The 26,230-nt window shown below is 35.5% G+C and overlaps 1 protein-coding gene across 1 annotated transcript in view; it reads right to left on the bottom strand.

The window, feature by feature from the left end:
- ADGRB3 (adhesion G protein-coupled receptor B3) overlaps positions 1-26,230 on the bottom strand; it is a 477,601-nt gene that overhangs the window by 227,525 nt on the left and 223,846 nt on the right. Inside the window, exons 9-11 of the mRNA XM_009640074.2 lie at positions 25,168-25,362; positions 18,587-18,655; positions 13,812-13,920 (exon numbers count right to left, since the gene is read on the bottom strand). Coding sequence (XP_009638369.1) covers positions 13,812-13,920; positions 18,587-18,655; positions 25,168-25,362 — 373 coding nt within the window. The remainder of the gene's footprint in view (positions 1-13,811; positions 13,921-18,586; positions 18,656-25,167; positions 25,363-26,230) is intronic.

The raw sequence follows: 26,230 nt of genomic DNA on the forward strand, positions 1-26,230 counted from the left end.
TCAGAACAGACTGCCCAGAGAGGTGGTGGAGTCACCATCCCTGGAGGCGTGCAAAAAATGTGTAGACTTGGCACTTCAGGACATGGTTTAGCAGGCATGGTGGTGTTGGGTTTATGGTTGGACTTGATGATTTTGGAGGTCTTTTCCAACCTTAATGATTCTATGATTCTGTGATTCTATAATATTTCAAAAGAGTAACTTTTTTGCAGAAGCACAGATGTGGACAGCATAATCTGTACCTATCTTGATATGAAATGTAGATATTGATTAAATCTTGATGATTTAAACGCTTGAGTTCTACAGTTATACTGTTTATTGCAAAGGGACATTTGAATGGTAATGAAGCATTTTCAAAAGGTGCTCAATGTCATCATTCAGCAAATGAGACTTTCAATGCATGTGCTGAGACAACATACTGGTTGCACTGCTTGGAGCAAGAAATTAATTGGACATAGCAGAAATCTTTTCCCAAAACTTACGCAAACATATACATAAACATTAAAAATGGAACTGATTAGAATTTAGCATAAGCAATATAAGTAAAATCAGTTAAGTGAAACAGCTAATTTAATCACATTAATAGGAATAAGCAAATTTTATTAATCAACAGAGGCATATAAGATTAGAAATTATGTACACGATAGGATAAGAGGGGCATGGAAGCCCTTAAACAGAACCTGCAAGTATGTTTTAGTAAGTAATTCCTTGAGATTTTTAATAATGACCTACTATATTTAGGTTATGTTTATGGAATTTTTATATTATGCCTTCCTTCATTTTTAGTTCTTGCTGTAACCGATTAAATTCAGCCTGAGCCCAAATGATTTATCTGAGAACAAAGAAACCTCACTGGAACAGTAACTTGATCTTGCTTTTCTTACATTCCTGAGAAAACCCTAGCCACCAACTACAGAGTCATCTTCCTCTTTAGCCCAAACCTCAATATACTATAGACTTGATCTGAATGAATAAAATCCTACCCATTTATATACTAAATGAAAGTATTTCAACATGAAAGATTAAGATGGCACAATAAACACGGAGTCCTAATGTTTTGTTCCAACAAGATGTTCAAATGCTGTGAAGAAATAAAATAGTGTTTTGGCAATTTAGCAATTCTTAGCTTGTCAGACAGCCTGTGATAACTGTCCACCACAGCTGGGAGGTAACATAACTTTATGTAAGCTGTTTCAATGGAAGGTTTGGCTTTATTCATGTGAAGCATGAAATCTAAAAAAATTACAGATTGAACATTCCCATTTCATGTCCAGCTATAGCTAGGAGAGACTTTAAAGACTGCTAAAACCAGTGACAATGCAGATTAATGTGAGCATAGAGAATGCTGAGTGACAGGTAAAAATTTGGATCCAGCAGCTGGTGTTATCAATAGCAATTATATCCATAGAAAGAAAAATCCATAAAAAGCATGCATGTGACTCATTAAACAGAGACTCCCTCAAACCATACATTAAAAAGCTCATGAATAAATATGCTGTTAGATAATTTAAAGATTAACAAAATTATGAACAGAAGAAAATATTCTAACAAATGCCTACAAGAAGGAAAAATGGTCACATTCCTACATTTTTTGCCTCCTTATTTTCCAAGCTTTAAAATAAAATTCCTAAATGCATGCTTCAAGCACATTCAAAGAACAAACACATATATTCAGCAAACTCCCTCTAACGTCTTGTCAAGTAAAATGATAAACTGTATAAACATAAACACCTCAAACTCCTCTGAGCTCTGCTGCTGAATACCATTTCTAAGTAGATGAACTAGTGCCATATTTGAATGTCTTACCCTATTGATGTGCAGTCTCTATCATTTCAGTTTATGAGAGGTTTGGATATCTATAATTTTAACTTCTGAAAATTATTTCTAAGTACAACCAGGAATGTAAAATAGATGATGCAGTATAAAATCACCAGCCATGTTTTCCAGTAGTGGAACTATTCATCCAAGAAACAGGTATAAGTTCAATTTGGCAAAGTTAAATGACAGTCATTTTGCAGAAATTAACTTTTCTTTGTGCGTTGTTGACTGTGAATGGAGACCATTATTTTTCATTGCCTAGATAGTGATGCAATTTTCAAAGCTAAATGAGCATTAAAAACATTCATTCTATGCTTCTGCAATGAACAATCTAAGATACCTAATGGCAAAACGAGACATTCTCTTTAATCTTTATGAACATATTGTACCCTCTTGAGGTAAAAATGAGAAAGGAGGGAATCAGCTTGCTGTATTTTTGATAAATGTTTCCCACAGAAATGGGAGAATTCTTGTATGTGCAGATGCAGCAGCCTGCCTGCCTGCCAGTCCCAGAAGATCCAATCATCCTGACTGTCTCACAGATTCTTCCCCTTGGGGAGGCCAGTCTCTTTTCATTCCTCTGCTCTACTGGAAATGAGATTTTGGTGCCAATATAGGGAGGAAATATGTTTCACCAAAGGGCACCACTTATACACATATGAATGGGTTTCCAGGCATTTGCCTTTGAGATCAGCTCACATTCTAGCTATGCTGCTCTACAACAGGACCAGGGACAGGATTTTCTGGACAAGTTGCTATACTAGTATGCTATTTTCCCATAGATCACTTGAAATCTACCTCCTTTCAAGATATTTGACTACTGAGTAACAGAAGATAGCATGAGGCCATAAGATTTTAATGAGAATGTATTGCAAAAAATTGCATATAACATTGCTACTAACTAATGCAATTGGCACTAGAAGTGGAAGACCTTATAACTTAGAAAAAAAATCCACAAAATAATGGTCATTAAAGAACAGCATAAGGTTTGACCCACAGATTATATGAAAGTCAGTCATGAAATGAGATCAAACATCTTTTCTATAAGACCATTTCCCAAACTGAAGTCAAGAGAAACCAAACCAAAACAAAGAAGACTTATGAAATGAGTGAACTTATAGGTTCAGAAATCACAAAACACACTTCATAACTTTCAGACTCTGTTCTTGATTTTAAGCAAACCCAGTACACGAATGCTTTGGGATGCTTCGAACTGATCTTGCTGACACTGTTAGCTCTGTTACCATTATACAGTCTGATCTTAACAGAATTGCAGATATATCCATAGTACCTTTGGTCCATATACTGAAGTCCAACTCTCCATATTAAAAAACCAAAAAACATTACACAGGCGCAAACATATTTACTCAGAATTATATTTGTATATGTTTACATGGTTTTAGACAGCAGTGTGCCCGGGTGGCCAAGAAGGCCAACATCATCCTGGCTTGTATCAGAAATAGTGTGGCCAGCAGGAGCATGGCAGTGATGGTGCCCCTGTACTCAGCACTGATGAGGCTGCACCTCTAGTACTGTGTTCAGTTTTGGGCCCCTCACTACAAAAAGGACATTGAGGCACTGGAGTGTGTCCAGAGAAGGGCAACAAAGCTGGTGAGGGGTCTGGAGCACAAGTCTTCTGAGGAGTGGCTGAGGAAATTAGGGTTGTTTAGCCTGGAGAAAAGGAGACTGAGGGGAGACCTTATCGCCCTCTACAACTGCCTGGCAGGAGATTGTAGCGAGGGGGTGTTGGTCTCTTCTCCCAGGCAACAAGCAATAGGACAAGGGGAAATGGCCTCAAGTTGTGCCAGGGGAGGTTTCAATTGGATATTAGGAAAAACTTTTTCACTGAAAGCGTTTTCAAGCACTGGAACGGGCTGCCCAGGGAAGTGGTTGAGTCCCCATCCCTGGGGGTATTTAAAAGATGTGCAGAAGTGGCACTTAGGGACATGGTTTAATGGTGGACTTTGCAGTGTTAGGTCAATGGTTGGACTCGATGATCTTAAAAGCTCTTTTCCAAACTAAATGTTTCTGTGTTTCTATGATTCTATGAAGTTTGATCTGAACAGTACCTTATAATTCCACTGCCAAAAGAATTATTTAGCAAAAAAATACTTTTTTCTGATATTAATAATCCACTAACACTGTCAGAAAACTGACTTGAAAAATGAAAAATACTTATCCAGTTTGTTACCTTAATTGTTTTGTTACTTTCAGACTATGCAGTTTGAAAGAGGCAGATCTGTACTGCTATTTGGAATTAAAACCTACAGTCATCACTGAGGAAATATATACTTTTTCAACACAGCAGGTTGGGTTGTCCAATATTCTAGACAGAGTTCTTTCCCTCGCTTTTCTGGTTTGTTTTTTTTTTTTTTTTTGGTTGGTTGGGTTTTTTGTTGTTGTGGTTTGGCTTGGGTTTTAGACTTGGGGCTTTGTTTGGGTTGTTTTTTATTATTTCACAGAATCACAAGGATTGGAAGGGACCTTGGGAGATCATCTAGCCCAACCCCCCTGCTAAAGCAGGTTCTCCTAGAGCAATCTACACAGGACTTCATCCAGGCGGGCTTTGAATATCTCCAGAGAAGGAGACTCCACAACCTCCCTGGGCAGCCTGTTCCAGTGCTCTGTCACCCTTAGAGTAAAGAAGTTTTTCCTCATATTCAACTGAAACCTCTTATGTTTCAGTTTGCACCCATTGCCCCTAGTCCTGTCGCTGGACACCACTGCAAACAGACTGCTTCCATCCTCGTGACTTCTGCCCTTAAGATATTTGTATGTGTTGATAAGGTCCCCTCTCAGTCTTCTCTTCTTCAGGCTGAACAAGCCCAACTCTCTCAGCCTTTCCTCGTAGGGGAGATGCTCCAGTCCCTTTATCATCCTAGTTGCCCTCCTCTGGACTCTTTCTAGGAGTTCCTCATCTTTCTTGAACTGGGGAGCCCAGAACTGGACACAGTTTGGTTTTCTTTTTTCCCTGAAAAGCAGGAAAATGAAAACAAACTTTGGCAGCTGGTATGCCACATCCTTAACTTGGTATAAACCATGCTACCTCCACATTCACAATGGAGCTCATTTTTGGGTAATAACTCTCTCTGACACACTGCAAGTAAAATGCAGTGGTAACAGCTGTCTCTTAAGTAGTAGCACTCTTTGTAAGTAGTATTGTCTGTAGATTCCAGAGTCTCAGATAGGAAATCTGTCTATTTCCACTGATTTTTGCTAATTTTTACGAGCTGAAAGTATGATTCTTTGTCTTCATTCCTATTTTAACTAATTTTTATTTTGCAAGTTTTTACTTTAATTCTATTTAATTTCCCCTCTTTCATTTTCAATAGTGAGTGAGTAATAAACCCCTGTAGAATTCATTAAAATTCAGCCACACCATCCCTAGCTGACCACCTCTACCTGATGTACCACCAGATGATGGCTGGATGCTCTTGTGGTGACTGCCTTACAGGGACACAAAATCCCAGAGTGAGTCATCAGTCTGTTCAGAACTACATCGTTATCAGACTGTGACACTCCGGTGCCTCCCCTGTTTAAGGGGAGGACTGTATTGGCTGAAATATCTTGACACTACACTTCACTGCATATAATTGTTGCCTCTTGGCACTACCTTAATATGAAATGATAATGCACTCTTGGGTGTGCATTTACTCTGTTAACTCAAAGCTACCACCACAAACTTGATTTCTATCCCCTTAAGCATCATTCTACTTGGAAATTGTTAGAATTGGAATTACCTAAAGATGCAGCTGTCCAAGGCAAAGGAGTAAATAAACTCAGATATGTAATTTCTCAGGGCAACACTTAAGTGCACCTGTTAAAAAATGACCTGTCATAAACCAGATGATTCCTTCAGAAAATGCCAACTTTAATTGCTCTTGTAAAAAAGGGCCTATAAACAGAATGATTCAGAAAGGAGTTAACAAAGGTAGAAATTTAGGAATGATACAAGAATCTAAGGTACATATAATTAAATGCTATAAAAAGTTATTTTCGCAAATTGGCTGCAGTCACTGATTTCTGTTTCAGTTGAAGGGGTTTTTTTTAATTAGATTGAAGCTTGGATGTCTGCAGGTTTATAGTTTCCATTTCTTTAGAACCTTTTAGTCCACTGTATCTTACTTAATATGAGGTAGCAAGGGTAAACACCTTGGATTATTCCAGCTTCCTCTAGCATCCATTTAAAAGTACTGAATGGTTAATTTATTTAGCTTTACCCTTAAGGATAATTAATAAATCATATACAAGAAACTAAATACTGAATTATGACTATTACTTAGAATGTAGTCACAGAATTAAGTTAGATTTTTATCCACATTTGTGAAGATTCTTTGATAAAGATTCATATAGACATTCCTTTGACATTAGTAATTTTTAATATTAAGTAACTGAGAGCCATATTTCCTCAGAATCACTGAGTGTGCAGTTTTAGAAAAGAAAGAAAAAATCTACTCTTTTATGCGCTGTTCACAGCTAAGTTTTCAGGGAATGTGAGTCATTTAATAAGCTTATTTGATACTGGGAAAGAAATATGAGCTCTCGATCGTTTACTTCAGGCACTAAGTCAGATGCTGCAATGAGCTAGACCTTCAAAGTGTGCATGAAGTTTTTCCCCTTTAATCAGTGGAGAAAGCTTGAGTCTTCTGAAAGCGAACATATTGATCTGATCGAGGAATTGCTGAGGCTGCTGCAAAGGAGATAAAATGAATATATATGGAGCAGAAGGTATATAAAATATAAATATATAAAGGTATAAAAAAATTTCAATTGACCTTGCTCTGTAGTTTTCCTATTCTTTTGTCTATTTTTCTCTGAAAAATGTCTCTGCTGGTAGCCTTTAGCCACCAAAAGATTGCTACATATGGTCAAGCAAATGAAGAATAGGGAAACAGGAGAGTGACACTGGCTGTGTATGAATCTTGGGAGCTGAAGGATTTTTTTGAGGAGTGAAGAAAGAAATGTGACACATGCCCACTTATATGTAACAGAGCATCTGCTCTACCAGCAGTGTACAGGTTTGGGGCAGGAAAGACTGGTGGGCCACATCTGAGTGCAAAACAGAGGATTAGGACCAGGAGCCAAAGTCATGAATGAAAAGAACGGTGGGCAGAAGGCAGAACTGCTCTGACCAACATGCTCACTATCCAAGAACAGAATGTGACCAACTATGCACCACAGTGCAATGACAAAAACATTAATTATGCCTACCAGGACTGGTTTCTCCCTGGACTACCCCCTGAACCATGCCTTGGCAAGGTTTGGGAAGGTGTCAGGAATTAAACAGTATGGACAACTATGAGACAATTCTCAAGCCTGCATTTTGGTCTTTTTAATTCATCTTTGTAGACACAGCTGCAAAGTCCTAGCCTGAAATGGGAAGATGATGCTTTTAGGCTTTTCTGAGGAGAAATGGGATATTGGACAATGGAAACTGGCAAAAGTCTGTATAGTAAGATTATGTAACAAGATATAAGAAAAGATTGTTAGCCAAATGTTGCTTACTTTGATGTGTATTTTACTACTTATTCAAAAGGTAGGTAGAAATCTGAAGAGAATATAAATACTCCATGAATTAAAGGGGACTTGTGTTTTTATGTCTATTAGGAATGTATTTGATTGCAAACCCATGTAAGTTTCACTTTATTTTTTCCTTGTGAAAATTTGTTCTTGACAAAACCAAAGATAATTATTAATCATTACAGAGGTATTTACATGTGAACTATGACATACTACAAGGAATGATTTTTGTTCACCTTCTTAAAAATAAATCCAATCCACACAATGGTTCTTTAAAGGCTGTACCCTTAAATTTTGCTTTGTGAAAACATGAGGTATTCTGGAATAACTTGATGGAAAGAAGTGAGAGATCTGAATGGCTGTTGGGGCCACTCTATGAAATTTGCATTTTCATTTGTCTGACAGGTCCAATTTTCTTTCTATTGGGAGAAAACGTTGAAATTTTACCAGCTGAATTTTTATTAGCCACAAAAATCCACTTTAATTTTCACAATACTGTGCTTTAACACAGCCTCAGAACAAGCAGTAATTTCATAACAAATTAATTCTCAATGTATGTGTATGTAATTATTAAAATAGTTGTTTTCTGACTAAAAATTTCAGACACTTTCTTTACACCTTTGGACAAGTTAATACCAATGCTGTGGCTTTTTTCCTGTCTTCTTTAATATATTTGAAAAAAAAAAGACCCTTTCAAATGCTAAAACCAATTCAGTCTCTTGATACATTTTAAGCCAGTATTATATTTATGATATATGAGACAGAGGATCTCAAGTGCTGCATTTAAGATACACATCACTCTGATATAAAAAAGATAAGCAGACTAGGCAGATGCCATTAGGATAAGTAAACAAACCATATAATGTGGAGAGGTTTCTAGAGAGTATGAACGGGATCTATAATTTACAAGACCTAAAAATCTTGCCTTGGGAAAAGGTGAATGAATCCACAGTAACAGAGAGAAATACAACTTGCTCATTTTCTAGGATTTCCAAAGTTCAGTATGTGTACCATTGCTTGTGTCTTATAGCTAGAGTAGGTATATCTTCTGAAAGCTCCTTTGGTCACTAAAATTTCTACATATCTCTAGCTAGGACTGGAAAATTTTAGTATACACTCTATAAGCGTGCAGGTTTATTTAACCTTTTGGTACAAATTTAATGGATATGGGCATGGAAGGGAAGATCAAAGGGGGAACAAGAAATTATGCAAAACCAGAAGACAATGGACACCATTTTTAAATATTTTTCTTCCCTATGGCATCCTAGACTACCTGTGAAGGCAGAAATCAGGCTTTGTTCTCTGCCAATGTTTATAAAGTTTATGAAAGCAGCTCAGTATGAAGTCTTAAATGAAAAATTATATGTTAATTACTATACTGGATCAGATTAGTCATCAGAGTACCAGTGTTACAGTAGCCTTTTTAAGTAGAGAGATAACAGGGTGTTAGTTAGAAGCTGATTTATGCATCGAAACATGGCTGACACCTCTTCATTTTTTCGTATAATATCATAGCTTGCTCTATTCACCATGTAGATGTCTACTTGGTTTTATTTTATTCCTCTTTTAAGACCTTGGCCTCATGCTCATTCAGAATTAAATGTGCTAATGTATAGTTAAGAATCTTTGTTTTTCCTGCAAGATTAAATAGAGATGTCAGCCTAGTTTCTCTTTTCATTCACTTTTCAGTTGTGTACATCTAGTCCCTTTTAACAATCTGTTCTCAAATATTTATTTTATCATCCCAGTTCTCAATCTGTTATTTTTTTTTATCACGCATCTCTGAACCTCTCTTTTATTTACTCACAAAGTAGCACTCCTCTTTGCTTTAGATGGCATGAACCATTCAAGTCTGAGCTAGTCACTATGCTGTCTTTATAGCCAGTGGAAGAACTTCCAGAAGGCAACCCATGCATGCCCTTGTTTTAGATGTCTGAGACGATATTAATCGCTTTCCTGAGCAGTAGTTTGCCTTGACTATAAGGGAGCTTAGGGTGACTTTGGCAAACTTCGTGATGCTTAAAGTAAGTAAAGTGAATCCCAACCATATATTCTCAACTGAAAAGGGCATTGCAAGCTACTGAATGGCTACTGACATTTTTTTTTTAAATGTGTATTTCCTTTAGACTGCTCTGTTTGCACACTAATGCTGTTCTTTTCTCTGAGCTCTGCTGAAAAGTGACCATGGGATTTTACAGAATTCTTTTAGATTCCTACATTATGTATGATTTCAACTACTCCCTCTTACATGCTCTGTCAACACTGAATTCAATCTGCCAGTGGATATCCTCTTCTTTTCATTTTGCTATACCCCCTGGCGATCTTCAGATTTTCTTGTCTTTGACTAGTCTAAATAACTTTGTGATAGCTGCATAATTTAGAACATTACTGATCAAACATCGGTATTCATAAAATTAACATTAACAAAAAGTGGCTTTTCCTGTGCTGAAAATTCTGTTTATTTTCTGTCAGTTCCAAATAACATCCATGACAACACACTGCACTTCAAGATTATTTGGTATCCTCATTAATATCTTCTAAAAGCTGTAAGATTGATTTTTGACAAGAGAGTCTCCTTTAACCATTTTTTGTCTGCTGCTCTTAAGGACATTTGTTTCACATCAAAGGGAAAATTTTCCTTTACAAAAAAATCCTAATCTGCCATAGAAATATGTATCTCCTAATACTGCTCGCTATTTCCAGTTCCACATTCCACCTATACCTTTAAAGACAGTTATGCTTGTGGCACTCCAATCTTCCAGTCTAACATATTTTTTTTTAAATTAAAGGATGAATATTTCTTCATAGCAGTTCAGCCACCTTCTAGTACATTTCTTCAGAACTCTTCATGGTTTACTGCAATGGGACCCCAAATCGGCCAAAGCCCTGAGGTGGATTTGTTTAGGTTTTTAGCTCTCAAAAAAAGTTCAAAAGGCTGTTAAAAGTCGAGATTAATTCTTTGAACTAAAATCAGGAACTCACTTTTAAAAACAGTGAAAACTGAAAACAAGTAGTTAATACAGAATCGCAATATGGTTTAAAAGCTTTTCTCCCACTGCATGTTGTATCGTTGCAGGTGGGTCTGCGCTTTCAGCTAATTCAGGGACTCTGAGTGGTAGCAAAAGCTCCTGTTTTTTTCACACTATCCTTTCCCTGTGCCTGCTCATCTGGTCCTGAGGAGGAGGAGGAGGAGGTGGAGGAGGAGGAAGAAGAAGACAAGGAGCAGGATGAGGAAGGAGGCTTCCACCTCCTATCAGAGGCTTTTATTTCACCTAATCATTTCTTAAAGGAATATAATATGCAACTGAGAGCACATAAATAAGACAAATACCATCTGTCCCAGCCATGCACAATCAAAGCAAATTGTTGTTTTTACCTTTGTTAAGTTTGTCATAGCATATTCTCTATCCTTGAGATAAAAGCTAAGAGGAGATGGGCCTTGCTTTAATGGAAATGCATTTGATTTGACTGAGCTGCCTAAATAAACCTCAAAGCACAGATATTGGATCATATGGATTTGGAACCACTCTCTGATGTTTTGTTCAGAAGCAATGAAAAATTGGAGTTAAAAGCCACCACACTGAAAAGTTTAATAGTTAATTCCAAATGTATAATAATGTGGCTTGGTATAGCCTACCACATAGTTAAGGTAACTTTCATTGTTTCCCATATGCCATGAACAGAGAATGCACAATTGACAGTCATTAGAATCTTAGAATCATAGAATCGTTTAGGTGGGAAAAGACCTTGAAGATCATCAAGTCCAACCATTAACCTAACACTGCCATTCCACCACATAGAATCATAGGATCAATCACCATTGCCCTGTGGCTGTTGTGTAATAACTTGTTAAGCCACAGTTAGTTGCTTCTGTGTCTTGAAAGAAAAATATTCTATCTGCAGAAGATCTCAGGTGATTAACATATATGTCAAACACAATTAGATATTCAAGTTGTATATGGACCACTGTAGTGCCATTCAGTTAGAAATGAACTTGTAAACTGAAATTAGTAGAAGGAAACCAAGAACTACAGCAATACTGTGAAATCTACTACATAACCGGACTTTTTTTCTGATAAGAAGCAGCAGTTCATCTACAGTACTGAATCCTTTTTCTCATATATCTGAACTGTAGAAAGATTCTAAAATGAAAATAAGACAAAAAGCATTTAAAATAGCTGAAAGTGCTGAGGGAATATTTTTATGGTAAATAACTATGGAATAACTATTGGATAGTCCTGTTTAAAGATGAATATATAAAAGTTGGTCCTCCTTTCTGCAAATATCTGCTTCCTGCATGCAATGTGTTTGCTGACTTAAATGACAAGAATGTTATTACAAGTTATAAACAAGACTTCACACCTTTTTAAACTCTTGTTGATACAGAAGAATTAATGCTAAGAGTGCATTCCTCTCAGTTGAGATCAACATAAACTTTCCCTAAGTTCCAAGTACATAGCCAGTCAAACACAGTTATGCCAGCCTCCTGAGGATAAACTAAAACTGAATTATTCCAGATACATTCCTTCCTTGTTTGTGAAAATAAGAAATTCTTCCTTGCTAATAACAACCTTCAGCCTCCATCTCACCATGTCACCTGAGCTCAAGTATTCTGGTCAATGAGTTGCACAGCAGTGACCCTGTCTTTTTTTGATGGTTGACTGAGCAAAGACAGGATAAACTCATGCTAATATGTCAAGACACAGAGCTAGGTAGTCAGAATAAACCTATACATTCATTTTACTTTTCTCAGTTTCTTTCTATTCCTTTGATGGTTATGTAGTTAAGAACAGACCTACTCCTGAGTGCCTAAAAATATCATATATGTGGGAAGAGAAATAATCAAAAGAAAGACTGTTAAGATTATGCAGTTATCTAGACTAGCCAGTGCACAGTGCAGTTTCTGATTCAAATGGAAAGTTGTTGCTGCTTCCCATTTGAAGCCATGAATATGTAGAGACACAGATTATTTGAATGCATCTTCTTAAAACATTTTCCAGTGGTTTTTTTCACATTTTTCAGAGGACAAACAGATCAGAATGCAGTACAAGATGCCAAGCAGCACGGGCTGTGCTCTTTAAATAAGATCATCTTTTTATTTTGTCATAAAAATGCCATGGAACAAGCATTTCAAGAAAGATACTGTCTTTTCTTTATAAGTTTGTGCAGGCTCCAGCATAATGAAGGACTGACAACTGGAAGAAGCTTTAAGTGGTACTACAGTGCAAACAGTAAACAGCAGAAATAATAAAACACTGGTTAAAAGCTAAAGTCCCCCATATTGCCTACTGAAATGTTTTAAACATTTTAAGACTACCAGAGTTATTTTGGTGAGTTCTTTGACATGCCTTCAATACAAGGCTGTGCCTTACAGGAGCTAGTGTTTACAGTCCTGTCAATCTAAATATGAACTGGACAACAATAATAAATATTTAGTATTGTACAGCAAGTTAGATTTTCAGTAGGAACATTCCAACACTTTCCCTGCTTTATTGTGCCAATCAATTTCTAAATGACCATATTTTCTAGCTAATTCTAATGACTTGCTAAAGAACTGACTGACATGTAGATGCAGGAAGATGCTAACTGAAAACCTGAAAGAATGTATTGACACCCGAAGTTTTGCTATCACACAAACATATATTTGGAATTTGTTCATTACATACAACTAGCTACTACTTTCCTGGCATTATTAAAGTGCAGCTATAGAAAGTTAATTGAATAAGGAAGATACTAAGCAAAGACTAAATGCTTAGAAAATAGCTTTTCAAACTAATTTTTTTTGTTGAATTTTTAGTAAAATGCTGTGATATTGCAGAAGCATTTATGTCTACCACTAAGTGGAATTCAGTTTTTAAGAATCTTCATATTTTATGTTTATTATTTGATTAGATTGCCTGGCAACTCTCCAGCGCTGAAAACAAAGTTTGCAAAATAAATCTGAATAAAATTTTGAAACTGCCACACATAGAAAAAATTAATATAAGAAACCATAGGCTTAAATTATTTTTGGTAACTAATAGATTTTTTTTTAATTGTTGCTAATCTGTCTATGCTGATTATTATCACACCATAACATGTGCAAAGACTGTTCTTTGGGAGAACAGAATATTAAGAGAGATGATGTCAACAAAATTAGGATTTCTCAAGCTATTAAGTACATCATTATTTTCTTCATTAGCATGATTTTCTAAATTACCATTTGAAGCACTGTATATCCTGGAAATGCTCTAACATATATCTACAGTTCATAGTATTGTGATGAGTATTTTCTGAATTTTATGGATAAGTCCGATGTATAAGGCATACTAAGTGTGTTAAACCAGAGAGAAGACAGCCAAGCAACAGAGATAATCTGGAGGAGGAGGAGCAGCCCAATCTGGATTGTGATAGAAACAGCAACTCTATAGTACATACTTGCAATTTCTGATTTTCAATAGATCATAAATTTGATAGAAAAAATTCCTATTTCTTACCTACATTTCCAGTCATTAGGTATGAATTCTGAAAGTCCATCATTCCCATTCCAACAATGTGTATAAAATCTTCAATCACCTGCATTAACTCCACCGAGCCTGGATAGATCTAACAAAGGAAGGTCAAACATGCCATTAACTATAATATCAAAATCTCTACAGCAACAAACGCAAATAAAATCTAAATGTCATCAAATGAAATGTGAGACTTAAAAGTCAAACTGCTCTTCCCATGTTTCAACACCGAGTATTTTCTGTCACTGTAAAGCAACCATTTTTTATTAGATATTCATGTGAACAGACACTACTTCCTATAAAGCTACACGAAATCAGCTTTGCAGCGGAACTGTGGAATGTTTGCTCTAAGTCACTGCAGTTATCAAAAGAATTTTTACTGGCCATTACTTTTTGTTCATGGTTAAAGTATTTAATATTCCAGAATAACTCTGATTAAAATATTATTCCTTCCTCTGGAAGATATCTTCAACAACTTCAGAACTATTGACATAAACAGCTGAATGCAAATCTTATCATGGCCTCTGCAGCATGATAATACTTTGCTGGTTTAATCAATAAGTAATATGAACTGTTACTGGTAATACTGTTTTCATTGCTGATGTGGAGTAGTAAAATCATAGAATAGCTGAGGTTGGAAGGGGCCTCTGGAGATCATCTAGTTCAACCCCCTGCGCAGAGGAAGATCAGCTCCAGCAAGTTGCTCAAGACCACATCCAGTTGGATTTTGAACATCTCCCAGGATGGAGATCCCATTTCATCCTCTTCTTGCATGTCAGATGCTCCAGTCCCCTAAGCACCTTCATGGCTCTTCACTGGGTTCATTCCATTATGTCCATGTATTGTACCTGGACAATGTACAATAGCCCAGAACTGGACACAAAAACCTAATAGAAATTGCAGTAGTCTTTGCATTGCTAGTCTCTCAATATGACTTTCAAAATGGTAAGGACTAACGCATTTCCAAGAAATATAATTTATTTGCAAATTTGTAAGCTACTATGAACACAAAATCATTAAAAATTGTTATATTCAGCAATAATGATACATCATCAAAACTGCATTAAAGGTCAAAACAGTTATTAGTAAGCTTAAAAATTCTGCTCGTATCACATACATAAAAAATCTTTCTTGGTTGTTATGGCCTTTTATGAACAGGACGATTTTCAGCAATACAATATTTTGCAATAGAAAAAGAATGGATGACCTGTTCACAATGCTTTTTTCTTCATATCAGTGAGATGTCCAAATTTCATTTTATGAGCAGCATTCAACCCATTCTTTCCACTACTGGAACTACAGACTCTAAAAAATGCCTATAGAGACTATGAATTCCACCATGCTGTGCTGCATTTTATCTTGCTTTATCCATCTAGATCCATAGCTGCTCGGTTGTGGACAGAGAATTTCACCATGTGCTTTGTTTTCTACATGGATCTTCTTATAAAAGGCAGGAGAGCAATACCACTTCTATGAAAAATTTTTTGTGACATTTATGACCTTAACAGGTTGCAAATGCTGCTTCAGGTGAAGGAGGCTTAACTTCCATTTTCCTAATGATGAGCTGCTGAGGTAGTAAGCGTGGTGTTTGCATCCATCTCATTCATAGCACACACTTACAGATTATATACTAAGGATAAATTTCAACGAAAATATTTTTTCACCCTAATTCCTACACATAAAATTTTATAGTAATAACTTTGGCAGAAACTCTTGAAGTCAGAGAGGTACTGTTCATCTTTATATATCTGAAGTACTGGTTAATCAATAGGATGCCAGCAGATGGTGATGAAGAATATGCAGAATAGCTCCTGTGTTTTGAAACACCAGCATAAACTTATGCATTGTGGACTTGAAGTGGTTTCCTGTGTGCAGTGCTTTACATCAGCTTTTAACAAAAGACAAGTATTAAAGTGAGTGCTTATCTGAGTACTATATAACCTGTAATTAATGGCATCAACTGCTGGCATTTAATCTAAAAGAAAGGATGTGCTGAGGCATTGCAGCTGTATACTTGATAGAAAGTCAGCAATTTGCTAACAGTGAGTAAGATTTTCTTTCCAGCAAAGAATCCAGAAAACAAACTAAGAGATCTATGTTAACAGTAGCTGTGAAGTTCAAGAAAACCATGCAAGCTGGCAAAAAATCGGTTAGGCTGCCCCTTGGTTTGCAAGGTTTCATTACAAATAAAAAGTCAGCTGAATGGCTGAATCAGAAAGAGAATCACCCTTACTCCTTTTTAATGAGTCAATAATGTTTGCACTAGATTGTATTCACAGCACATGACTTACGCACATTATTTTCAAGTTCAATTCCTACCTTGATTTTGACATAAAACCTACAAAAGTCTTCGCACAGGATTCAGTAATTTCAAATAGTATTGTATCCAATTCTATTTAACCATAACTTTTCAGTGTTTTATCCAAAATATGATAGAAAATAATATTTTGTATAGGAAAGCTTTTTTTTATTTTTGAATGTTTAAAGAAAAAAAGAATCTTAGGAGTCCTTAGGAGTCTAGCTCACCCTTCTTAGCTGGTATAAAGAGTTACTTGGTTCAACAGTTTCTTTGAGACTGCTTGTGTAACTGCCCAAGAGAAATAACAACACCATGGGTATGGTTTCTTTGGGTGCCACAGCTCAGGAATCTAAGATTTAGTGAATTCCCTAGCTTTTTCACCAGCTGGCTCCACTACTCCTGCATTCAGCTTGCCTTGCTGCTTGCTTGAGCTCTTGCCTGCCTACCAGTGCTGTACACAGGTCTGCAAGACAATGAACTAACAGGCAGAGAGAAGGAGCTATGGAAAAGTAGAAATAACTTCTCTCCTCTCTCTTTTTCAACACCATTTCTACCAGTAGCAATGAGGGGAGGGAACTGGAGATTTGTTGTTCCCTCTTTTACCTCCACAGTCTCACCATTTCCTCTTAGGTGCTGTCATGCCCTGATCTTTGTGGGACAGGTGGTGGACATGGCATGGGTAAGCAGGCAGAGTGGAGGCAGACGACAAGGCTGATAACATAAGGAGTGGTATCCTGTCTGTTCATTAGCAGGGCTGGAATAGTTCCTTAATATTACTTCCCTAATCTTGGTGCTGTTTATGGAAACTGCCCACGTGCATGTGATTTTGCTGCTTCCATCCACCACCAGTGAGGAAAATGACACACTTTGTCTATTTTTGTACACAGAGGAACAGAAAAACAACAACAAAAAAATTAGGATTCTTGTCTAAATTACAATGGTCAGCTGCAGCATCATATGTTTACTGCAACGTTTGAATTGGTAGTGAAAAGTCCTGATCTTCCCTTTCTTAGTCATATTATAAATATAAACTACTGAAAATGAAGTTAAATATCTTCAAAGACCTTCAAACACCTAGTGTTTTATTAAGAACTACATTAAAAGTGAACAAATTTCAAGTATCTGTATAACACAGTGGCAATGACCATACAAGAGCAGACCAAAGATCTATGTAAGCCATTTTCATGCCTTTGACAGTGGCAAATAGCAGATGTCTAAGGAACCGTATAAAGGGGCATGCACATAATGATACTTCTTTCAGAATTCTTGCCCAGCCTTTAGAACTTTTTTTGCCAAAGGATTTCCTTAAGCAAAAATGTGATCTTTCCATGAACAGTCCTGTAGTGACTTTTCTTTCATTAATTTGTTTACTTTTTAACCTGTATATTTTCAGTGGCAAGAAGTTCTGCAACCTGATTTTCTGTAGAAAAAGTATCTCTAGTATTCATTCTGAATCTGCCACTATTTGATGTCCTTTAGGTATTTTACAAGAAGCACAAGTGAATAGATTAATCATTCCTGCATCACATTCTCCAATCCACTCCTGATTTTAAAAGCTTCTGTTGCACCTAAGTGCAGTTGATTCTTTTTCATACTGAAATATCTTGCTTTGTTAATTATTCTTCATATAGAAATGTTTCCCTACCTTTACCTCCATATTTTTTTCTCTCTCTATAATTATCTGTTCATCCCTATTGTCACTGTTATTTGTGTATCTGAATAAATTTGACAGTTCTATGGTCATGTTCATGAACACAGATATATTAACATTGCTCAATAATATCCTTGGTATAAGCATTTAGGAAATACTTACATCCAAGCAAAAAAATTATTTTAATTTTAATTATTTTAATTATAAACTCTTTTATTGTAAGTTAATGATTTTTGTTAGACTTTACTATTTTATAAAGTGTTATCATATTTAACTTAGTCCTGAAATTTGTCAGTCTTAAGAATCACAACTGTTCTCCTAAATACAACGTTTTAAAAAAGGTCTACTCTTTAAATTTCTGTAAGTCATTTTGTGGCGCCATATGAGTTCTTTAGGTGAGTTCTGATGTGCTCTGTTTAATAAAAGCATCATTGCAGCTAGCCTTTAGTAGCATTTTTCAGCTTTCTCATGTATTTCTTTACAATGTCAAAAGGAAAGACATGGAATGCAATGAAAATCTCTTCATCTAGAGAAGAAATTGTATTCTCAATATAGTTTTAATCTAAGGAATTAGACAAAGGGGCCTGGAATTCCTCCTTTTCGAAAAGGATCAGTTATTTCCAAAACATTGTCTCTCTTAGGATTTCCTTTCACCTACAGCAGGGTGTATGTTTAACCTGATTTTTGAAACCATGCATTCCACTTTGTTATGACTTACTGAAATAATGTGCGGCTTCTGATACAGTGAATGTCATAATGTGCATAGTTCCCAATTTTTTTAATTTATTAATTACAACATGCAAATCTTACCTGTTGTGCATCTTCCCATTTCTCTTTGTTTTCTTCATCTAAGAGATTACTAATGATTTGAAAGAAGTTCTGAAAAATCAATTAAATAAAAGACAAAGTAAAATGACTTCTAATTACATAAACAGTCAATTCTTTAAACTGACATTAAGAAAGTTTTCCTTTCTCTATTACAGATGCAGTTCTGCAGCCTATATTCTGTCAGTGGAAGAGATGACATAAAAAAATAATATATTAGAGTAATACAAGGGCACATATATTTTATGGGTAATTGTTCATTTCTGGCCATATAATCAGGTTCCATACTACTGCTTCATATAAAATAAGAACCATTTTAAACTTGCTAAACTTCTAAATGTGACAGCATTTTAAATTGCTTTCATTCTAGAAAACAGACAACTGTATATTTTGCAAATAAACAAAGTACACTAGGAAAACACCAGGCCATTAATTTCTATTCAAAACATTAAATTGATCCTTAATGATCATATATAGGGCATAAAATGGTATTTCATCGGTAAATGCTTTGTGAAACCAGGTGCCTTTTACTTTAAAAAAGTTACATTTTCCTCTGTCCTTCTATTAATTTCAACAGCAAATGAATAATTAATTTCTGGGGTTTTAACCTTAAACTGTTAATTTCTTTATCTGATTCTCCTATTCATTTAACTATAAGAAACAAACCAAACCAAACCAAAACAAACACACACACCCCCCCACACACCCCACCAAATAAAAGCCAGGGCTTTTAAATTAGCTTTTAAATCACACATTTTAAATTAGATTTTAAATCACACATTTTAAAAATCACTCTTCCAAGTGTTTGGGGAGAACTTTCTAATTTTGTCTGCTGTCTCTGCCAATTTGTATTCCTAACTTCTTCATCTTTAAGAGCTAAGAATTTGAGCAGAGTCTGTTCTCAGCTCTCTATCACTTTTTGTGCAGAATGTCAATTTTGTCTACAGCCTGCCAATTATAATTTATCTGTTCCTTCATAAAAGATACATGTACTTTCCACTGACCTTAGCTGAAGAGTGCAGTTAAGATCCTTGCAAACTCTAAAAAATCTTTAAGTGGAATACCAACCATAGGACCCTATTGGAACTCGGATCAATGGTCATTCCCTCACCTGCACTTACTTTTTATCCATTTTGGGGGGATAAATAGGGCTTAGATAAGATTTAAGTAAGAAGTAACTTTAACCCTCTATTAATGAAAGTACAAAGCATTCAACTGCACAGTGACTGAAATGAGAGCAGAAATAAGTTCCAATCTTAGTATACTATAGATACTGTGGTTGTGCTTGAAAATACTTTCATTTCAAAATATGAGATATCACAGACATTTTAGGTGTCTCACAACCATATAAGTAAAATATTGTAGGATACAAAATTGAATAAAACATGTGAAAACTATTTTCACATGAAAACTTTTTACATAAAAACATTTTTACCAGTTTAATCTAGTCCTAATACCAACTACTTGACAAGCAAGAGGATCCATCTTTGCCTCATCATTAGGAAGTTAGTTATACTAACTGCAAAATTTACACAGATAAAAGTTGCTTTATCTTGGCAAATTTGATATAGAGTTGACTGACACTTTGGTAAACTTGGGCAAAATATTAATGTACATTAATGAGGGCACAATTCTTCTCTCACTGAATTCAGCAGCAAAATATCCGTAAGCTTCAGTAACACAAAACTTCATAAAAAGAAACAAAATGGCTCAGCAAGCTCCTGTGAAAATGGTAAAGTATGCATTGGGACCAGATGATGGGGATTAAGGACAGGACATAAAATAAAAATGTTCTTATGGTTTGATCCAATTTACAGTGATACAGAAAGAAAATTTCCAGTAAAGCTGAAGATAAGAGGAAAATGTAGCTGCATATTGCTTATATACCAAGGATACATTTCATCTCTTTCAGGTATGCAGTTACAAAATAAAGCAAAATGTGAAGAGTGATATATAGTATTCATTACAAAGGATTTTCAAGTTAAACCAGGCTGGTAAATCATAATTGTTAAACGCAACTTCAGCTAGGAAAAATGTACAATTTTATTGGTCCCCCAAATAAAGTAAACTATACTGGCCAAAGTATTTTCATGGCACTATAACCACGTCTACTCTAGGACATTATGATTCTGGCAGAGAGTTCTAGTAGGAAGAGTCGGCCTTAGGGGGATTTTGCCTGAGAAAAACACTTTTTAAAGCATCATAGTTCTGTACTCTCCCAGTGTAATACTGTGGAGATGCAGTGGACAGAAATTTTAGCTAACTTTAACATGTTAAGGTGCCAGTAGCAGTCTAGCTGCAGCAGCATGGAGCTCAGTGTGGGATAATTTATCATACTAAGGAGCTGTTTCAAAGCTAGTTTTACACTACATTGCAGGCGCTGATTCCCCTGCAGAAACAGTCTAAACCTTAATTGTAGAAGTATCCATGTCCGTGTAATGAGATCTATCTGAGAGTAGCCTAGATTGCCTGAAAAACACTCAGGAGTTATAAATGTTTCTTGCAGATGATAAATTACATGGGTTTGCTAATAATGCTAAGTGTTCATTCAATTTTGTTTATTTTAACTAAATACCAATAAGTAACATAAATATATGTTAAAAAGCTTATAAATAATTCTAGACTCAAGCAAAAACAAAAGATGAGCAATAACTGATTTAATATATACTTTCTACTTGCCAATAAACCATAAATTATGTATATGCACCTAATGACATGAATATCTTGCTTCTTGAGATCTTTTTTTTCCCTTTTTCTATCCCTGGTTGATATTTACAGTAGCAGTGGAGGCTGAGATGTATGAAGATTTTTCAGTCAGCAACACCAGTGCTTTGTGAATTAAACAGAGAGACGATTAAATGGCTTTGCTGCTTTAATAATGAGCAGCTATCATATGCACTCCAAAAATGTGACAAGGGAACAGGGGTTAAAAAGTCTTTCACCTACTTTGACTATTCTCTTGTTCATTGCATTAATGCTGCAAGAAACAACATTGCTCTTTAATAAAAAGATTGACAGGTATGAAAGCTAAATTTTAGAAGTATTATGGATGTGATCTGATGGTATTACTGCAGTAAACACTATAGAATCAAGCTCCTTCCTTTCATGGCAGGGCTTACCTATTACTGAACTGGCCACTATAGAAAATGTTGTGACAGTCAGAGCCAAATTTTGAAGCCCTTTATTCTTGCCCAGGCGTTTTTGAGGATAATGCCAGTTACAGTCAGGAATGGACTGTTATGTTTTCCTAATTTAATTTCCTTCCTTTCAATCTTTTTCTTCTGTAATACAATATCTGCAGTTCTCTGTTCCAGTCCAAATTCTTTGACCCTCTCTGCAGGCATAAAGCTGTCATAAATCCTTTTATACAGCTAGAGAAGAATTCCTCCCTAGGAGGAATTCATGGATAGCCTTAAGTCACCTCCACTTTTGGACTTCAACATAGGGAGTATGTGTGTGGGAGGCGGAAGGTTGGGGGAAAAAAGCATTGGGCAATCCTATTAATCCCTGACTGGCAGCGATGGTCCCTGTGGCTAATATAAATGGGATTATACTGCTCTAACTTCTTTAGAGAGAAACCTTGTTTCCTGTTGCCACTGTATCAGGGGATAGTACAACTCACTTTGCCATCCTGTCCTGAGATGTAGCTCCTTTCCTGCCATCCTGTCCTTAGAAGGTAGTTCAAGCACTCTTAGACCAGTTCTGGAAAGTGTTCTAAAATGTTGCTTATTTAAAATTTTATCTGCCAGGTAGAATCCTTCTTACACAAATAATAACACAGTGGCCATCTCATAGCCTCAGTGTACCTACACAGTGTATTTTAAAGTAATTTCCATATTAAGAGAAAGACCTTGCTTGTAGAATAATTGCATGATGCTTGTTTTCTGCTATTTCTGCTACTATACTGCTGTTTTCAGTCACTGATGCAGGATGACTTCCATATTGTTTAACTGTACATGGTTCTTTTTCATCCTGATGCTAGATATGTAATGTATACATAAATATTGTTGCAAAAAAGATTAAAATATGCAAAAAGAAAAACAGTCATAATAATTAACTTAGCACTAGACATGCATACTTTAGAAGTTTTATTTTGCTCTTGGTATCTGCCTAAACAAGCGGCATTTTCTATGCCACACATGAGGCAGTGGCATCTTCATTTTGATTAATTAGCCTGAAATTTTCAAATTTGATCTCACTTTTCTGTTCATTCTTTTTGCTACAGAGTCTCTGAATCACATCTATTGCACTATTTAAGAATATTAATACTGGATATTAGCCAGAGTTTATAGGCAGCTAAGGGACTATCCAGATGGATGGAATGTATAAGAAACAAATGTACTCAGACATATACACTTTTCCTTTCTCAGTTTTAATGAAAGTGGAAATGTTGTATTTCTATAGAACTTAAAAAATACTATTACCCATAATTCATAAGCTACTTTTCTGGCATCATGCAAAATGATAAATTATGACTTTCAATGATTTTAAACCTCACTCATGCTTTTCTGAGAATTTCTTTAAAACAAAACCCCAACACCTAAGAAATTATACTCTTTATCTAGTGCAAGAAATAGAATGGAATTAGAACATCACACAGAGCTTCCTCAGAAAGAAGAATCTTGGTACTTCTGTTCAAATTAGTTTCATTTTCACCATTTTGTCACTTTAAAGATGGACTAGAAAGTATGAAAATATGTGATAGTGAAAATAAAAATTAAATACAATCCTCGAGTATGGTAGCATATGACATATGTTTACGTATGGGAAAATCCTGGTTTCTCAGAAATTGACAGTAAAATTTAAACAATGTTACTGAACCAGGATTTCATTTTTTATCATGAGAAGTCAGTAAAAGGAACATTGCTTACTATAAACCCTTTGCAAAACATATGCTTAATTCTGATTTTGCTTAATTTCCTGAACACTATGCATTGGGTTTTGGATTTTACCTTGGCTTGCAATTTGTTAAGCTTTATTTTGAATTTCAGTGCTTTTTTTTTCATCTGGGATTTAAGAGCTCTTGGTATTTAGGTATCTAAATCCTGAAATATGGTTATTTCTTAGATTTGAGAAATCCTTCTTTATTTCCTTATCAATATGGCCTATAAGGTTTTGCCTTTTCTCATTTATTCACTTTGAAATGATTAACCAGAAATTATTAAAATAGTCCTAATCATTTTGCCAAGCTCTGCCAGAATACTATTATGAATTTGGGAAACAGCTCTACATTGCTGAAGTGAACAGAACTTTTGGCACTGTCATTAGTGGGAAAAGAATCAAATTCACTCTACTGTATGTAAACTGCAAATGACCCAATCTGCTAAGCCCATGAACAAAATCACTTGTGCCAAGCAGTTTCTCAAGACTGGTTCTACCAAAGTCTTCTGTAGTCACATTTGGCTATCAGATTGTTGAACGCATGAAAAGTTTTCAGCAAATAACACCCTGCTTAATAGCAAAACTTAATGAAAGTAGGAAAAGTTATTGACTCTCATTCAATAAAAAAAAAAGAAAAAAAAAAAAGATTGTCCAGCCAATTTTTGAAAAGCACTGCTCAAAAAATACTTTCTGCTAGCTGGCTACAGGCCAACACAAGAAATATTGGTTTTATTATGGAAGTTCATTTTTCTTTGTGCACAGAAAAACAAGAAAACTGAAAATATAATAGCAAGCTCTTGAAAACTTAACTCTGGAAAAATTATCTTTTCCAAGATACTTCCATTAACCTGCATGCATACATTCCAAAGTGTATTTATAATCTATGCTTACCTTTACACAAACAAATACGTACACATGACCTGCATTAATAACTTCATTTGTAATTTATGAATGATTGTGAAACTCTCTTTTTCATAAATAATATATACATCTACCTTCTTACTATTCTTTTTCAGTACAACTACAGTCTTTTAAAAGTGTCTAAAATTCTCATATATAGATGAAACCAATATTCTCATATAGAAGTACTGTGAAATATTTATTTTCATGAACATTACACAATGAGTTCTGCAGCCCATTATGTAGAAATAATTACAGTGGTTTTTAGCTCTGACAGTATTTTATTTCACCTCTTGCACAAGAAGAGTTAATCTAACACGTGAAATAGAAAATTCATATCAAATGTACTATCCACCACTCCTGTGCACTTTTAATGAGCTTTATTTATTTGAAATGAAGAAGCAATGCCAGAATTACATAACTAAACACTATGGATAGGTTTTGAACTGAAATTAACTAGAATAAACAACACTAGTGAATTGCTTAGGGAAAAAAAAATATATCAACACATCCCGATCAATCAAACCAAACCTTGAAAGAGACTGAAATAAATGTTACAAACAAAGAATTTTACTTTTTCACTTGCTGCATTTTTCTGGCTATTTGTCTTATTAAATGTAGCTAAGTCTTTTCCTATTTTACACTTGTACCTTAGTTTTATGTGAACAATGTTTATGTCTATCATTCAGAAAACTCAGTTTCCTCAGTGGGTAAAATAGGTGACATGCAGTATACTGACATAAACTCAATCAATTGAAATATTACCCTTACAATGTTTCTCTTACCTGCACCCCATCAGAAGCAGGGATATAACTGGCTCTTTTAAATGTGTCTGTAACATTTCTGAGAATTTCCACGGAAATCAGAAGGTCCCCTGCATAAAAATTTTTCCTCTGAGTTAAATCCAATAGTGTCTTGGTTACTTGGGACATGCCATCACCAGCCAACATCCTCTGTCCCTTGGCGAGGTGCTCTTTAATCTGTACCAGAAGAACAAAATATATATCAGAACCTACTTTACTGAGGAAAAGGTATGATAAATTCTAAACACAGCCAAAAATATTAAATATTAAAGCTATTATAATAGTAAATACTAAAGCCATTATAATAAAGTTCATCCTGTTAAAGAGAAGACAAAATAGTAGACTATGATAACTATTACTATGTTTATCAGAGAATCATGGATTTTATACTGAAAGATTCTGAAGTTTGTCATGTTTCACACATTCGCTTCTCTTTGGACACCAATAATTTCTCAATATTCATATTCTCAAAGGAACTCCATGGGCTGGAGTGGGTGGCTTTAATCTACTGCCACGATGTAGCAAGGAACTGTTCTTCCTCAGAGGAACAGCTGTACAATCACAGTTGCCACTCATTAAACAACTAAGAGCTCTAAAAGGGGTAAATGCTAAGGCAGTCCTTGTTATAATCTAGTTTACTATAGGAAAGTATATTCTTCACCTCTGCCAGCCCAGCTTGGCTAGTTAACACAAGAGTGATGGTTTAGGTGGAAGCTGATTATGGTGCTCTCTTCTGTAGCATTGACAACACAAAGGTGCTAGCTTGGAACTATCCAGTTTGTTTTTTCAAGAAATGTGAATTAAATTATTAATTGCTCCTGTGTATCAGCCAAGAGAGCATACTTCAGTGGTAGCTCTCCCAGCAGATCTGTACAGGGCTAGTGATAAAGGTAATCCAAAATGCATATGCTGGTAGAAGAATCCTCCTGATAAAAACCTGAACTTGTGGATCTGATTAATTCTTAAAGCTGACTCAGCATCCCAGGAAGATGCATAGTGTATCACAAAGATGACTGTCATGGTTTAACCTGGCTGGCAACTCAGC

The sequence above is a fragment of the Egretta garzetta genome, unplaced genomic scaffold (genome assembly GCF_000687185.1).
Source record: "Egretta garzetta isolate BGI_Z169 unplaced genomic scaffold, ASM68718v1 scaffold55, whole genome shotgun sequence".
NCBI classification, from domain to species: domain Eukaryota; kingdom Metazoa; phylum Chordata; class Aves; order Pelecaniformes; family Ardeidae; genus Egretta; species Egretta garzetta.